The sequence below is a fragment of the Spermophilus citellus genome (genome assembly GCF_964194105.1).
Source record: "Spermophilus citellus genome assembly, chromosome: 8".
Taxonomy (NCBI): Eukaryota; Metazoa; Chordata; class Mammalia; order Rodentia; family Sciuridae; genus Spermophilus; species Spermophilus citellus.
The window spans coordinates 92544319-92562515 of NC_138189.1; the positions used below are offsets into that span (position 1 = coordinate 92544319).

An 18197-nucleotide genomic window follows, 5' to 3' on the forward strand; every position below is an offset into this window, starting at 1 on the left:
ATATATTTTATCCCATTGATATAAACATCATTAGCATTTTCTTTTTCCTTTTTGTTATTGGAGATAGAACCCAGGAGCACTTAACCACGTAGCCACATACCCACCCGTTTTTAGATTTTATTTTGAGACAGGGTCTCACCAAGTTGCTTAGGGCCTTGCTGAACTGCTGAGGCTGGCTTTGAACTTGTGCTCAGTCTCCTGTGCAGGAATTACAGGTGTGTGCCACTATGCCCAGCAGCATTTGCTTTTTCTGATGAAACTTAACTAATTGCTAATGTTGGGATTTTTAAGCATTCATGCCCTGTCCCATTCATAAGTTGAATCTATGCTATAGCCAGAAGGCAGACTTGAGCTTGAAAGCAGAACTGATGATTTTTAAGCTATTCATCACCAGTTCCTTTGGTTTGTGAATAAAATGCATAGGCCACTCCAAGATATCACAGCACACACACACATATCATTGCTAATGTGAAATTTAATGTTACATGCAATTTACCAATGTATGTATATTCAAAAGTTTCCATTTTCAGCTCCAAGTAAAGAATATTCATGAATCCCCATCAGAGTTCTAACAGGGTGACTAAACCAGAATTGTCATGAACATATGAAATTCACCTTTTCAACATATTATACTTTAATGCAGTTCTGTTCTAAGTAAAAGAGTAACAGATCTCTCATTTGAAAAAATTAAATCTATGTGAATGAAATATATTGATAACAAAACTTTTCTTGGTTGCTTGTGTTTTTTTATTTAATTTTGATCGAAATGGAAATCTGATCCTAACATTAGGACTAAGGAATTTGATTTTAGGAGAAATGATCTCTTGAAGTATGGATGACTCTATAGATTCAGTGAAACTCAAGTTAGTCCCTCTCTCTGAAGTAGGGAATTATCACTTATTACACAAGATAGGATTACTGAAAAAGCTTAAATTAACTATGGGAAGTAATACAGGAATATAATACTTTTAATTCTATAAAATTCAGTGAGAAATTCATGTTTTACTGGTTAATACATAAAAGCACTTTGTAATACCTGAGATATTGTAATACCTGAGATTAATGTTGGTATTGGACTTCTTTTGTAGACAGACATTTTAGCCATCATATTTGAATAACAGTATAATTTTACATGGAGTTCAGATTTTTCACTCTGATTTCTGATTATACTCTATTGAAAAAAAATCTGGATTTACCATACCACCTATGCAGAGTTTCAGAGATTTTGCAGATTATTATGAGAATTATTGCTTAAATTATGTCTTGTCTGAATTACCCCAAAGAAAGAGTAGGAATGATACAATTATCGCATGCCTCTTGGTTTCCCTATTTTAAAAACTAAGATTATCATTATTTATGTCACTCATCCCCTGCTATAATCACCCCTAATTCAGGAATACAAACACCCAAGTGGTTTGGGACCTGTGACACTTTGCAGGATTTGTAGGAAAATGAAAACATGAGTATTTTAATTGTGTGAACTTCTAAGAACGTTTTATTAAAATTTGTCAGAAAAATTATTTTGCTATCTGCCAAAAATATGAATAGCATTTTTTTTGCATGAAATATATGTCTTTAAAAGCTAGTTAAAACTCTTACCATCTCAGAAGCAGGACAAGATGTTCTCTAACACATTTAGAGAGGTTTCAACAACAGAATTCCTATGATTCTCAAACTTCATTATATAAAATTTAAAAATTCTCCATTTCAAGTTGTTTTTGATATACCAAAAGGAAACAGATATTCTCAAATGTGATTTTACATTTACAAACTAGCTGAATTACTTAGCAACAAGAATAAAAATGAATTAATCGTACTTTTTCAATAAAAGAGATCACTGGATTATCACTTGAAGTCATTCTTCAAATTACTTGGGTCGTTTTGAAACATTTTCTCTTCAGAGTGAAGACATAGAATTTTAGTTGTATTTTGGGATTTGGTAAGTAGCTGAGTTTTGGAGAGTTTCTAGCTTTCTCCAACCTCAATCATAAATCAATGCTTTAACCCAAACATTAACTTTTTCCTACCCCTGTGCTTAAGTGGTGGAATACTAGAAGTTACGCTCTAGAGGCAAAATGTCTTAATTCTCATTTGTGTTGAACATCATAGTCAGCTATGGAGATATTTAAAAAGCTGCAAAAAATCTTTCTGAAAAATAAATGAATAAATCCTTTCTTGAAAATTTTACTTTATTAGAGAATTTAACCTAAGTGTGGAAAATTTAAAATCACTTTCTCTATGAAAACTGTCTAACAATAAGCTTCTTAAGAAAAAATAAAAATAACAATGATCAGTAAATACCTACACTTAACATTCTTAAATCTGGAATAGAATTTTAATATCTATGTTGAAGTACTTGTCAGGTAAATCCCTCTGTTTAATAAAAATACATTCTCACATTTAATACATTTTTTTAACACCCGCATACACATACAAAAATTGGGAGACCTGTCTTAGAAACATGTTTATAATGAATGTACATAATATTGTGAAATAAAATCTGAATAAAAATTTTATTCCAACAACATTTCTCTATTTTAAATCATGTTTATTGTTTAAGTTTTTATCACAGTGGAGATTAAGTTATAATCATCCAGTCAGTGCCTGTTAACTTCATCAAATTCCAAGAAAGTAAAATCAACTCATTCATACACTCTAAGCCCTGTTACCATCCCACCATTCATTGCCTATGTATTCTTTTGTCCCTTTTAACGGCAACATTATTATAAGATTGTGAAAAGGTATAATAGGCTTATATGTTTAATACCATTTCTTCAAGTATTCAGAGAGCAGTACGTTTGTCTGTATTGTACATTAGAAAACTACTTGTGACATTATTTCTAAGTACAGGAAAGTGGCTCCTGGTGGGAGTGTAATGAAGTTGTATGTCATAGTGTATGACAAGGATTTACAGCATTCTAGAATTTTCATAACTCTTCTGTTAGTGAATGACATTAGGTAAATGTTGCATTTTTCAGATGTCAGTCATAGGATTTCAAACTACAAATAAATAAAGCATACACTCAACAGGTGTAGTGCAAATACTAAGTAAACAGAATGACATGGAAAAAATAATAGTAAATGGTCCAGCAGGGAGGTCCTGGTTTATGATGTCTGTGACTTGCATCCCTGTTCTACATGAATACTGTCACTATTCCATGTCAGTCACAATGACTGGAAAAAGGCTGCCAAAGTGAGGCTGAAGGACCAAGGAGGGAAAGAAGAACTTATCTTTACAAACAAGTGGCTCTATTTCTGTCACCTCTGTATACCAGCAAATTCTACAACTTCTGCAGACAAAGCAGGTACCAATAATGAGAACCGTTTAATGTTCTGTTTAAAAGAAATAACTGTTGGCACCTATGTACAATAGAGTGTGGCCCAGAAAATAAAAGGGATAAAGATGATGCTTCAAAATTAGAACTTTGGGTTTGTAACATCTAAATATTCAAAACTTACATCACAGAAAAGCCATCAGTCACATAAACATTCAAGCAATGGCCTTATTTTAAAATGTCATATAAGCAATAATCTCTAGTATTCTGAACAAAAGTCAGAGTTTGCTGCGTTGTCTTCATTATGCATTGAACAAAATGTTACTTGTTAAAATAAAAATAGGAAAAAATAATAAAATTCTTCCAGAGGAAAATTATTAGTAGGAGGAAAATGTGACAACTGATTTATACATTTTTTTAATTACACGTTTTCCCCCAGAAGTGTCCATAGTTGGTAAGAAAAGGAAAACAAAACAAAAAAAAATAAAATAAAAAGGACAAAAAACTGTGCCATTTATCTTTTCATTTACTTCCTCTGTATTCAGTTTTGAGGGAAGTGTTCTCTGATGTAGTGTTCTGAGTTCACATGTTAATGCTACAGGAAAAGCTATGAGAGACATCTGGATCCTGACTGTCTTACTACTTCATTCATGAATGTGTTGTACCCTCAACAAATATAGCAAGCAGCCAGATAAAATTCTCTGAATTAGGACACGGAAACACACACACACACACACACACACACACACACACACCCCTCTTAGTAAGAGAAAAGAAACCATTCTTTATCCGTGACACACACATATCAACATTTAAAACTAAAATCTGATACAATTAATTTAAATAATTAAGGCTTCTAAAAGGTTCAGTGCCAAAACTTTCTGCATCAGTATTTGAACCAAATACATTTTCGCATTTTAGGTTTGTGCTTTGTACAGCCATCTTAATTCCACAGAAATTCATTAGTAAGATCTGATAAGGAAGTGTTAGAATTGTTTGCTGACATTTTACTTTTAGTAGCTGTTAAACTAATTTCTAGCAATAAAAATTCAATGACTGAACGGATTTGTTTCAGTCACCTGGGCTGCTGGCTCATTTCACCTTCTTTTCATGTTTAATATCACCATTTCTTTTGTATTTGCCATTGAGGAGTCCATTGTGGTAATGTCCATTAACAGTGCTATGCTTATTTTTAGGCCACAGACTGGTGATTTTTCTGTAGGTAAATTTGGTCACCCAGGACAAGAGGAAGTAAAACAAGGCAGCACCAAGCAAAAGCACAAAGGCAATATCCAGTAAAAAATACTGACAGAAAGAAATTTGATGGACAGCGGCACGTAGGTGATGGGCTCCATTGTGACGAAGAATGTAATCTATCCAATAGACAGTCCGATTGACAGGGTGACCAGGTTGATCCTTGTGAATTTCTGAAAGCTTCTGAGCTCTCCGACGGTAGCTGTGGAGTGGGTTCAAAATGCAGAATAATTACGTATATTGAAGGTTCTGTATTTATGGATCTCTCAATTTAAAAATGGGGGAAATAATAAAATTACTATCCTTCAGTGGGTGCTTTGTATGCTCCAGGCACTGAAAAAGTATTTTAAACACATTATCTTATGCTAACCCAATAAAATACATTTAAACTGGTGAGGCAAATGAAAACCACACAGAAAGTAACCTGAATAGAACTTGAGATTCTAGTTCAAGTTTTCCTGACTCCAAACCCTATGCTCTTTCCACACTAGAGGCTTTTAATTACTACTAATCAATCAGTGGGTCTGAACCATCAAGGGCAGTATTTACTAGATTCTAAAAGTAAAGGACAGAAAAAAAAATGCAGAACTTGTTGCATCAATTTTTAAGCAATGACTTTCTTTCTTTTATTTAAAGCAATACTGAATGATACTATAAGAATATTATTAAACATATAAAAAGGTTGAAAAATACTACTAATTACAAAGTCACATATGACATTATATGTAGTATATGTGTGAATATATGTGAGCATGTATGTATGTTTAAAGAAAACACTCTCAAAAGAGTTAATTTTAAAAACAAGCTACAATGGTAAATATAAATATATTTTATATTAATTTAAAAATATGTAACTGCAATAAAATGCATTTCATTCTAACTTAAAAATATCTGAACACAATAAAGTGCATTTTATTTTAACTTAAAAATATGTAAATAAATAGTGACAATCAATGACAAGTGGCCAGAATCCCTTTGTACATGGATCCCTGATTGAAGTTGATATTGTTTTGACATAAGAAATAAAAATTCTGCTTAGAGAGATTAAGAATATATATAATAGAGGATATGGTTCAAGTTGTGCTTTACAGAGAAACAAAAATTTGTACATACATGAAGACCTGATAGGTCAAGAGAAGAGTATGAACTAAATCATAAAGGTGGGAGGCAAGAATATGGCCAAAGTCATTTGGAAAAGGCATCTAGTACTAGGGATGTTCAGTTGAGTTAGACTTGCTTAACAGTAATAAGAATGACAAAATATGTAGCTTAATATGAAAAAAAATTCAAAAATGTATTCCAATAAGAATATGAAGATTGCAAAATTAAAACAAACAAATAAAAAAAAGCAAATACTGTGATTAAAATGGTCATTCAAGCCAGCATTGAACTATTCCAAGGAATATCTTCAATAAGGCCCTTTGGGAAAAAGGAATTACCTTGTAATTACAGCTCATTACTTTACAAAGTATGTCTTCCGTTAAAAGATGGCCACAGATTAAAGATGCAATTTTAATAGTGATTAACTCCCACCTTTCTTTATAATTTGCCTTAAAATAATAAAATCAACAGATTCAAAACAAACAAACAAAAATCCCTCAAAACAAGAGAAGCAATGAGTTCATTAAATAAACCCTAAAGACTAGTTAGGGAAGAAGTAAAATATATAATGTCATTTAAATATGATATGCTATAGTTTCGCTTAATTATAAGTAAAAGAAATAAGAAATACTTCTTCAGCAATATTGGTTACTTGGTTTAAAGTAGAATATCTTGGATATGATATTGGTGAAGACCTCTCAATAATTATTGCACATTAAATGTGGTACATGGTCATGTATTTGAAAACAAGAAAGATAATGAATTCAGTTTATATAATGACTTTTAGCAAAGGAAAATACTTTATAAATTATTGTTATTTTATACAGTAAGATATGTTCAAAATATTTCAGTTAAATATTTAAAAACTTCAAGTTATATGCAATTAACTCATTATTTATTAATATGCATACTTTTCTTAGAATGATATAAATGTATTCCCTATACAAAATTTAAAATTCTAAAATTGAGCTTCTATGCATACTTTGATATTTTGTAACTATTGTTTAATTTTAATGTGACCTGAGATTAAAGCCAGCTTTCTCTGTGATTCATCCTGGCTAATACCTCACAGAACACAGCAGGACTGAGTTGGGGTTATAGCTTAGTGGTAGAGCCACATAAAACGCTTAACAAAACAAAACAACCCACTGGACTATTCTAAATTACTGAACTTTTTGCTCTTCTCTTCATAATCTAGTCAGTAATAATTGCCCCATTCAAAACACTCTTAACTTTTGGGCTTCATTTAAAAATTTACATAGAATATAGACACATTTTTTTCCATAAGAACATTATGTTTTGAAATTCATTAGACCATAAGAAGAAAAGTACAGGTTATAGAAGATGAACATACTCTGGATCATAAAACATATTGCTCAAGTGCCAGAGCAGTGATTAAGACACTGGGTATTTTAAGGGGTCAGAACCTAAGGGACACCTCTGAGCCCACATGAAGGCTGCATAATGAATCTCAGTCAAATCCTGAATTTTCTATGCAAGCTGCATCACTTTATATGGAGTAATACTTCTTACAGTTGGTATTCGTTAGAATATGGCAAGGTTTCTTATCTCAAAGTTAAGCCCTGGTTATGAACAGAAAAAGTTACACTCTTCAAGTCTAATGTTATTTGAAATACATGATAAATTCAATATCATTACAATGGGGAAAACTGCTCCTTCATTTTCAAACTACACAGGCCATTCTCCACCCTCTGAGACTCATTTGCAAAACTCAGGGCACAATGAAAATTTAAAAAAGAAAAAAAAATTGTGATTCATCATTTACAAAGTAAATAAACCTGAGCATTTCAACAATATCTAGTACTACAGAAAGCCAGCAGCAGCAGGCTGATGTTGTAGTTACAAAAAGCTCTGGCCTCAGAATCCAACAGTCCTGGCTTCAAATTTCTACTCTAATAATTGTGTGACTGGGCAAATGATTGAAGTTCTCTGAGTTTCAAGTGCCTCATGTCTACCATGTAGATGATGAAAACTTATGATATATTTAGGATTATATGCTTTACACTGAAATAAAAGACACAACATTTGACACACTGTAGGGCCCCACTGATTGTTCCCATTGTAGTCTCTCTGACAATGTATTATGGGGTGTGTGTGTGTGTGTGTGTGTGTGTGTGTGTGTATGAGGAATCTACTTTAATATTAATTGAAACCTTACCTGGGGTTATTGATAACTTTCACCAATGCTTCATAAAGCTCTCCTTCAGTAACTGTCTTCCACTCTAGCAATATTCCCATGCCTTTTGCCTGTACCCGGGTCATAGTGTCATAATGGTCTCCAAAAAGTGGGATGCCCACTACAGGCACACCATGATACATAGTTTCAAAAATACTGTTCAAACCACCATGGCTCAGGAAGGCTTTAATATTTGAATGCCCTAAAGAATTAAAAAAAAAAAAAAAAACTTACGTTATCTCTCTAGATGTTTCCAGAAATTTCTTAAATAGCAATACTACAGTAAATATACATTTAAGATACAAGATTTTCAAAGGCATAATTTAACTGATTCCTGTCTCTAGCAATGAAAACGTTTGCTCTTAACAAAATTACCTGGTTTGTATACATCAATCAAAAGCCATTTTTAGGTAACTGAAATGTATATCTTTAAGCATTAAAATACATTACAACTTTCAAACACTGACAACATGTGCCCAGCAATACAAATTTCAATGGCCAAGAAAGAATAGGAAACCAATGAAAGCAGAAATGCCAAATGATATCAAGGTACGACCACGTTCTACTAAAAATAGGGATTTCCTTTCTGGCTACTCAAGCATTTATCTATATTAAAGTCAAACGCACTTGTTTAAAAAAAAAATGTAAGGCTGGATTCCAGAAGTCAATTAACTATTTAGTGCTTATCCATGAAAGAACACTGTACAATAATCACCATTTACAACACTCAAGTTCTCCCAGAATCCATGTTTTATACTACTTGTTTATATACCTAAAATGTAAAATTGAACCAAGCAGAGGAGGATATTTGTACAAAATCAGTACTCAGAGATGCAACATCATGTAACATCTAGTTGTCTTGGGAATAAAAGAGATGACTCCTCAAAACTTTAGTGAGATACTTCAAAATCCAGATTTGTCCTCATGTAGGAAATAGCCTACGTGTCATAAAAGAGACCAGAAACTTTCAAAAGAAGTTTTTAAAAAATAAACTCCACACTTAGGAAATCTGTTGTTGGCAAAAAAAAGGATTGCAGCATGCAGAAATATATTTTAGATATACACACAGCATTCAAAGTAGACTGTGTGTGTGCATCTCAGCCTTAATGGGCTCCCAGAACATTGCTGCCCAAAGTCAAACAGAGTTTGGTCAGGCAGTGTCTCTATCCCTTACTTGCAAAAATGGCTTCTCATACTGTTAGGCTCAACTAAAGGACCCACAGAAATCCACAAAAGTGGTTTTCAAACTTTCTTTTTAGCAGCAGAACCCTATCTCTGAACAAAACCATACCACCAAACCCAGCAGTAAAAAATAAAGCAGAGCTGGTGGGCAGAAAGGAGGGGGATATTAAGAGGTAACAGGAGGGGAAAGATACTGATTTGGTTCCTACTTCTCACTCTGGAAGAATCTTCTGATCATAGTTGGAAACCATCAAAGAACATACAAGGATCATGCCTAGAGTGAAAAAGGGTATTTATCTTAGAGAAGTCAGGGAGATGACTGGAGGACCAGAGAAGACATGGACGCTGGAAGGCCTCCGAGCCTGGACCATTGAATAGTTATACCTTTCTGTAGGTCACACGTGAAAGAAGTTTAGATGTTGCTGGATAATAGTGTCACACTTGCTCTGAGACAGCTGATTGTCAAGTTATTTAACTTTCTGGCTTTCTGTGGAATTTGAGGTCACAGTAGTAAACACAAAAGTAAAAAAGGAAAAAAGGAAAAAAATGCAAGTATTTCTTACAAGAAAAAAATGTCTTATGTTTGTGTCTCAATTTTATCATTTACAGGATATTTTAATGAAGTAGATAAAAAGAACTATATGTATAAAACTCTTTACTTTTAATAGTTACAAATTCATATTGCTGGTTTTTAAGAGGATCACTGTGTAGCTTTTAGAAACTTTGTATTAAAAGCTTATTTTTAAGAGTATAATTTAAAATTAAAGCCACTTTTATATAATGTTAGGTGTTACCATTCTTGAGTAAATGGTGGCTAATATTGTGAACACTAATAACTTTTTCTTTATGATTTCCTTTATATATATTAAGCCTTAATATAATATTATATTTTCCTAGAAACTTAATAACACTTTTACTATCTATGCTTATTAAACATAGAATTAAATTATTGATTCAAATATACCTCAAAGATATGAATAAAATTATTATATTTTAATTTTGAGTTGAGGATCAGAAGCCCAAGAAATAACTAAAACCAAAAAAAACAAAGTGTTTTACAATGAATCCCACTTTCATGTATAACTATGCCCATTAAAAATAAATAAATAAATGGAAAGGAAACTAGTAGAATAGAGGAAGGGGATCTGGGGGAGGGAAGAGAGGAGGGAAAGGGTGAGTAGTGGGGAAATAAACTAAGCAAACGGTGTTGTATGCATGTACAAATATGTCACAATTAATCTCCACTATTATGTACAACTATAATGCACCAATAAAAACATTTAAAAATAAAGTGTTTCAAAAATGCCTACTGATTTAAGAAGAAATTCAGACTGATGACCCAATACTGAAATTAAAACAAATCTATTTCTCTAGCTTTCTGCTTCTTTTTGGTTTCACACAAATAAATAATTTCTAATTTCTCTGGATTATCAGAGACATCTATAATAAAACTGTAACACCAATTTGTATTATTTTCATTAGTTTAATTTTACTACTTTTATCTGGCTATCCAAATCAGGTATGGCTTCATTCACTGGTAATTTATGTAGCTTATTAAGTATATTTTCCAGATAATTAAAATTGATGACTGGTCTAAAATTTTAAATTAATGACCATAGTGATTACATTTCACATATCATTTTCCAATAAAGGTTTGAAATGTTGGTCTGAAATTTAAGAATTGAGAGACTAGATAAAAACATAATGACTTAATCATAAACTATACGTGTATTTTACAAGTTGCTTAAGCATAAAAATTAAACTCTTAACATCCAAGTAAGTACCCACATGTCACTCACCAAGCAGGTCATTTTGCGGTAACCACTCTATTAGTTTTGTGTTGTTTCCTAGATTCTTTGGTTTGGTTCCAGAAAACCTAAAATGTATACCAGACAATGAATCTCTCAAAAATCAAACCTTACTCATGGTACAGTGTCTCTGGTTAAACTTTAAAGTAAATGTTTCATGATTACTTCTTGACATTTTTATGAATGAAATCATCCATCAGCATCAACAAAAATTGATTAAGTTTCTTTTTAACATCTTTCACTGATTGAAGGACAGGTAAGAAATAATTTGCTTCTATAAAGATCTATTTTCCATTGGCTTTTCTCACCTATGTACAGAGATGGGGGAAAACCAACCAAATGATCCTTTACTAGAAGTCATTCCACACTAGTTAGTACTCAGAAGCTGAAAATAGGAAGAGTCACCAGGGGCAGTCATCAGCCCTGATCCTGGACACCCTGAACCCAAGGGGAAAGGGGCAGGAACTGGAAGAAAGCATGAAGAGCCCCAGGGAAAGGAGGTCTGGAGACCAAAGGATATTAGTAGGCTGTTCCTAATCTGATTTTTAAAAGATAAATCACAAAGGTGCTTAACAACCAGAAAAAAGACAAGAAAAGAACAGGTATCCTAAATAAAGAGGCAGCAAGTTTTCTGGATGAAAACTAATAGAATAAACAATGGTACTGGAATCTGAAAGGAAAAGTTCTGAATAGTTAGAATACAACATGTGTCCATCTCATTGCTCAGCCAAGAGAAGCTGGAAGTCATTCCTACATAGTAATTATCAATCAAAGAGGAAACCTACATGACTTGAGACACTTTCTTTTAATTGTGGTAGAAACCCTGGGATTGACCATGTTCATTACTATATCTCTATAACCCCACAGCAGTGGCACATCCTAAATAAATTTGTGTTAAATAAAGTATTCAGGTCTGATTTTAGGTTGGGAATTCCAGAGACAGATACCAGTTATCAGGGCCTGCACAAGAAGCTGGAGTTGATCTAGGGGGTTATCTTTTTTTTTTTTTTTTTTTGGTACTGAGGATTGAACCCAAGGACACTTAAACACTGAACCATATCCCTAGTCCATTTAAAAATTTTTATTTAGAGACAGGATCTCACTAAGTTGCTGAGGCTGGCTTTTGGTTTGTGATCCTCCTGCCTCAGCCTCCCAATCTGCTGCATTACAGGCGTGTGCCACATCTGATGGTTTGCAGTTCTATCTTAACCAGTGTTAACTAGTAAGTTCCTGAGTTTTTAGAGGTCTGGTCTCTTGGATTAAGAAATCAAAAGCATCTATAAAGTGGGAGCCCAAAGGAGTCCAAAAGTCCTTGAAATATTTTATCTATTTATTTAATCATCCTTTTCTGCCTCATTTCAAAACTGATTTGAAGGAGTACATACAAGCATATATGACTAAATTTTAAAATATCATAGAAGAATAAACAAGGGTAGAAATCTAAAGGAGACATACAAATTAATCTAACCCTCCATAAATCATTCCAAATCATATAGGGTAAAAATATTATAGACCAGAGGTCTCTTTGTCTATAATAGTCTTATAAAATAATTCTTAAATTTAAATAACCAAGAAACAAAATGAAAACTCAGGGGCTTTCTACTAATCTTGCCAGTGAATCAAATGTGATGTGTTTTATGGGAACTGCAGGACAAATAAGTGGGTACTGAAAATCAACAGCAAAGAAAGAATCTGAATCATTACCTTACCTCCAAATCACTTTTTGAGGCAATCTTCCCAGAGCTCCTGCCAGTTTGTTAGCAATATCTTCTGACAAATACTTGACACCAGCTCCAAAAGACACCAGGACAAAGCCATGTTCATTAGCACCATTTACCCACCTTTGGAGATCCTGTAAATCAAAACAGGACAGTTAATTTTATGAAGACCAATATCATTCTCAGTCAGGGTCATCAATACCTCGGTTTAGAAAAGTGGAAGGTAAAATATATCTTGGAGAAAAGACAGCCTTTTTAACAAATGGTGCAAGGAAAACTCAATAGACATACATAGAAAAATGAATTTATATCCCTCTCTTTCACCCTGCACAAATTGAAATGGATCAAAGACTTAGGAAATAGAAAAGAAATTGCACAACTAGTAGAAGATAACATAAGGTCAACACTGCATCATATAGGTACGGGTACTGACTTCCTTAACAAGACCCCTAAAGTGTAAGAAATAAAACCAATGATCAATAATGGGATGCCATCAAACTAAAAAGCTTCTGCATAACAAAGGAAGTAATTAAGAGCATAAAGAGAAAGCCTACAGAATGGGGAAAAAATCTTAGCCAATTACTCCTCCAATAGGGGATTAATATCCAGAATATATAAAGAACTCAAAACATTTAACACCAAAATAAATAAATAAATAAATAAATAACACAACCAATAACTGGGCAAAAAAAAAAACTAAACAGAAACCCTTCAAAAAAAAAAAAAAAACACAAATGGTCAACAATTATATGAAAAAATATTCAACCTCTCTAGCAATCAGGGAAATGCAAATCAAAATACCCTAAGATTTCATCTCATTCCTGTCAGATGGCAATCAAGAAAAGGAACAATGGAAATACTAGTCAGTTTGTGGGGGAGAAAAGGAACACTCATACATTTTTGTTGGGACTGAAGACTAGTACAACCACTCTGAAAGGTGGTATGGAGATTCCTCAAAAAACTAGGAATGGGGGCTGGGACTGGGACTCAGTGGTAGAGAGCTTGCCTAGCACGTGTGAGGCACTGACTTCTATTCTCAGCACCCACATGGAAATAAATTCATAAAATAAAGGTCCATGAACAACTAAAAGTACATGTAAAAAATATTAAAAAAATAACTAGGAATGGCACCACCATTATGACCCAGCTATCTCCGTGGCATATATCCAAAAGACTTTAAATCAGCATTCTATAGGGACACAGCCACATTAATATTTGTAGCAGCACAGTTCACAATAGCTAAATTATGGAATCAACCTAGATACCTGTCAATAGATGAATGGATTGAGAAACTGTGATACACACACACACACACACACACACACACACACAGACAATGGAGTTTTACTCAGCCATAAGAAAGAATGAAATTATGGCATTTGCCAGTAAATAGATGGAAATGAAGAATGGATTTTATGCTAAGTGAAATTAGTCAAATTGAGAAATTAGAATGTTTTCTTTTACATGCAGCAATTAGAGTGAAATAAGGAAAGGGGGGGGGGAAAATAAAGATTACATAAAGAACCAAATACAAATTAATAGATGCGCAAAAGGAAGTCTAGTAGAGTAGAGGAAGGAGAATGGGAGGGGGAAGGAAGACAGGAGGGAAACAGGGGAGGGAAAGCGGGGGAATCATGAACTGAAATCAATTTCAATGCATGTGTGAATTGTCGGGATGCACCCAACTATTATGGATAAATTTATAATCATAAAAAAAACTGAAGGTAATTTTCTGAAACAATTAAAAAGTAAAGAAGAGCATATGTTATTTTCCTCTGAGTAACTTCCTTCGATTAAAATATTTCATCTGACAACACTAACTGAAATAAGGCCTACTTTTTTTTAGGGGGTGGGGGGGCAAGGATCAGTAAATAATAACAGTTGGAAGTGGTGGCACATGCTCCTAATCACAATGACTTGGGAGGATCACAGTTTCAAGTGAGCCTCAGTAATTTATTGAAACTCTGTCTCAAAATAAAAAATAAAAAGGGAATGTGGGCTGGGGTTGTGGCTTAGTGGTAAAGTGCTTGTCTAGCATGCATGAGGCACCGCGTTCCATCCCTGCACCAAATTAAAAAAAAAAAAAACACTAAATAAACAAATTAACGGTATTGTGTCCATCTACAACTAAAAATATTAAAAAAAAATGGATTGGGAATGTGACTTAGTGGTTAAAGGGCCCTTGAGTTCAATCCCAGTACCAAAAAACAAAACTAACAAACAAATAAAACAACCTTCCAAACAACAACAAAAATCAGTAGCTAATGACCTAAGATCTCAGAAAATTGAAACTGATATTTGATACATGGTCAGAGACAAATTTTATATGAGGTTATAAAAAAAAGACTTGGATTGAACATGACAAATCAATCATATTGGCAAAAAAATTAATGCAGCTTTGACATATGCTTTATTTATATTGAAAAAGAAAGCATTTTATTTTATGGGTTACCGCTTGCTATATTTCATTCCAGAGGCACCAGCTTATTTTTAAAGACAAGTCATCCTTTTGAATAAATTTTGCCTAAGACATCGAGTTTCAGTTCCCCATATAAAAACCAACAGTGCTACAGCACTTTGAAGAATACACAATTCCTCTATAAAGACAACACATCTGCTGTCCACTGATACCATGTAGGCCACACATAGTCAGGAAAACAGGGGCCTGACCCATCTGTGCTCATGTGTGCAGTGAGCTGTCAGTTATCTCTCATGCAGCCTATAGTTGTGTCCTGCTCTGGGTCACGAGTCATTGCATTGGCCCTGTCACTCAGAGTTTACATCTCATATCATTTTCCAGCATAACTAAACATGTAGCTGAGAGTACTACTCAATAAGGAGTATTATCACAAAGTAAAATGGAAAGTTAGGCCTAAGTTTTCTTTTTTTTTTTTTTCCCTTTTCCTCTGATCACTTAATGGTATTTGCTTTACCTGGCTCTACTACACTCATTCTAAGTAGGAGAAGGGCGGGACCACCTTCTAAACTCCAGTGGATTAGAGAATATGTCACTACTGGACTGAAAGTGAAGATGGAAAGGAGGAATAATATCCTAGCTACTGAGAAAGTAAAACAGACTACACTTATTTGGTAGGAAACTCTACTCATTTATAAATACATAAAAGAAATAGAGGCTCTATCAACTTTAGATTAGAGCAATTAACTGCTGCCTCTACCAAGCATATCACATGTACTGAGAATTTAATGGTGTTATCTGTGGATTCAAAGTACAGTCCTAAGCCAGATGTACTTAAAACACATATAAATGCTTCATGAAAGAACGATTTGAACACAAATAGTCCCTTATTCCTATGGTTTGTCTTCAAATAATTTATCACCTATGATCTAGTTGTCTAAAGAAGAAACTTTTAGGGTCAATGTTATTTACAAAAAGTTTACATTCAAATTTAGTAAGGCTTATGATAATGCTATTTAAATTTTGCTTTACAAAGACTTAAAAAGTCTCTTGAGTTTCAACAAATTCCCCATAAAAGACTTCTTCATTTTTTTGCTCTTTGTTTTGCATGATATAAGACAAAATCCAAGTGCTTATGTTTCCTCTCATAATCATTAGCCATTACATGAAAATATCTAAGTATTTGGCCTTCATTGCTATGTAAAGGAACAGAAAAAAAAAATGTATTCATCATGGTTTTCTTCAGAAACATACTCAGTATTTTTAGAAGATGCTAACCTACTTATTTCCTAGGCTGGAGGGAAAAGAGATGAAGGGAAAGGGCAGAATAGGGACTAGGAGTTAGTCCTACTCCTAGTTAGTCTGGCTTACACCTGTCTACTCCTGGACACATACCTCTTTCCCTCCATAATCTCATTTCCAAGCTAAACACACAAAATCTTAACGTGACAAATGTTTTATGGGAACATTGAAGGGGGTGAGTTTTGGATGTGACTGACAAGGGTGACATTAGGAGGCATTAACAGCTGAGGCTGAGGGGGTCTTAAATTTCCAGAACTCATTGCAAAGGCTTTGGAATTGAAACTTCATGAAAAGTATGTCCTTATCTCTGATGAGTTGGGAAGCCCTAGGTGCCTTTTCTACTATGTATATGTATACAGGATTTTCTGAACTTCAAGACCCCATCAAAATATGTGCCAAAATGTGTTCAATATAAACAGAATAATCTCAGAAATTTAACACTGTTAAATAATAAAGCACTTTAGAATCCCCCTGTCCCCACCCCTCAGAAAGTGTCATATTACAAAAACTGGACTAAATCTTCATCCATTTACAATATCAATGAATCTGTAAATACTCAAGAAAAAATCTGAAATATAAAAAAGTACATGAAAAAATGAACACTTTATTAAAAGAAGGAAACTGGAATAAATGGGAGGGATGTAACACACTCCTGAATAGGAAATATTAATATTGGGAAGATGCTAATATTTTATAAAATTTTTGTAAAATTAAATTTAATACAGTCTCAGCATACACTCCACAATGATGAGTAAAAAAATTCATTTAGAAAAGATAACATACAAGAAAGGCCAAGAAATTTTTTGAATGGCCTCTGGGTTTGCTGTCTAATTTAGCATGTCCCATGATTATTACCTTTTAAATGGCCAATATTTTTTTTTTAGTGATTTTTTTTTTAATACTGGGGATTGAAGCCAGGGGCACTCTACCACTAAGCTACACTTGCACCCAGCCCTTTTTATTTTTTGTTTTCAGACAGAGTCTCACCACATTGCTGAAGTTAGCCCTGAATTTGAGATCTTCCTGCCTCCACTTCCAGACTCCACCAGGAAGGTGTGCACCACCATTCTCAGCTCTTTCAGTAATGTAACTGTTTCATTTCTTTAGTGTTTTAACCTTTCATGCATCTCGAAAAAAAAATGAGGCTGAGATCCATCTGTTTTCAGCCACTGTTAGCCAGTCCTCTCAGCACCGTTTTGGAATATCTCATCCTATCCTCAGCAATGGGAAATGCCACCCTCTCATTGATTTCTGAGCTCTCTTCTGTTCCACTGATTTATACATCCCTATATTATAAATGGTCCAAGTTTTATCTGCTGTTATTTTATAATATATTTTAATATTTGCAGTGTTAGATTTCTCTAGCAGGTATTCTTGCATTTAATACTTCTTTTTAAGGACTCTAACTGACCAACTGCCACTTATTAGCAGTATTATTTCCTATGTATATTATGAACATTTTTGTATATACATACCCAGCAAACATTTCATTCAAGAGATGAACTTGGAAATTGCATCCAGTTCTTAAATTTAGCTGTTAGCACTGCATGCACACTGCTCCACTAGATGGCATAGCAGGCACAGAGCAGGGAGGCCTAGGCTTCAACCATCACCAGTCCAAACTCAGAGCACATATCTATGGGTTCAGGGAAAGGATTCTTTCAAAATGTTAAGTGAAAGCCAAGTGATCAAAGTAATGGGTCAAACTCTGAGCAATAAATCATCAACATTCATACGTATTCTCCTCACTTTGAGACTGAATAATCCCATTCCTATGCTACTTATCACTTCAGATAGCCACCTATACTTTCCTATAGAGTTGTCTCTCTCTCTCTCTCTCTCTCTCTCTCTCTCTCTCTCACACACACACACACACACACACACCTACACCTATATACATACATACATATATAACAACCTCACAATATGAATGACACCTTCACA

General features: G+C 33.8%; 1 protein-coding gene across 4 annotated transcripts in view; it reads right to left on the minus strand.

Moving 5' to 3' along the window:
• Positions 1-1513: 1513 nt before the first annotated feature.
• The window catches only part of UGT8 (UDP glycosyltransferase 8), an 82146-nt gene continuing 65462 nt past the window's right edge, over positions 1514-18197 (minus strand). For all 4 annotated transcript variants that reach the window (XM_081304848.1, XM_081304846.1, XM_081304847.1 and 1 more), the window contains exons 3-6: positions 12527-12669; positions 10809-10885; positions 7810-8029; positions 1514-4731 (exon numbers count right to left, since the gene is read on the minus strand). In XM_081304848.1, coding sequence (XP_081160974.1) covers positions 4368-4731; positions 7810-8029; positions 10809-10885; positions 12527-12669 — 804 coding nt within the window. In that variant the 3' untranslated portion in view covers positions 1514-4367. The remainder of the gene's footprint in view (positions 4732-7809; positions 8030-10808; positions 10886-12526; positions 12670-18197) is intronic.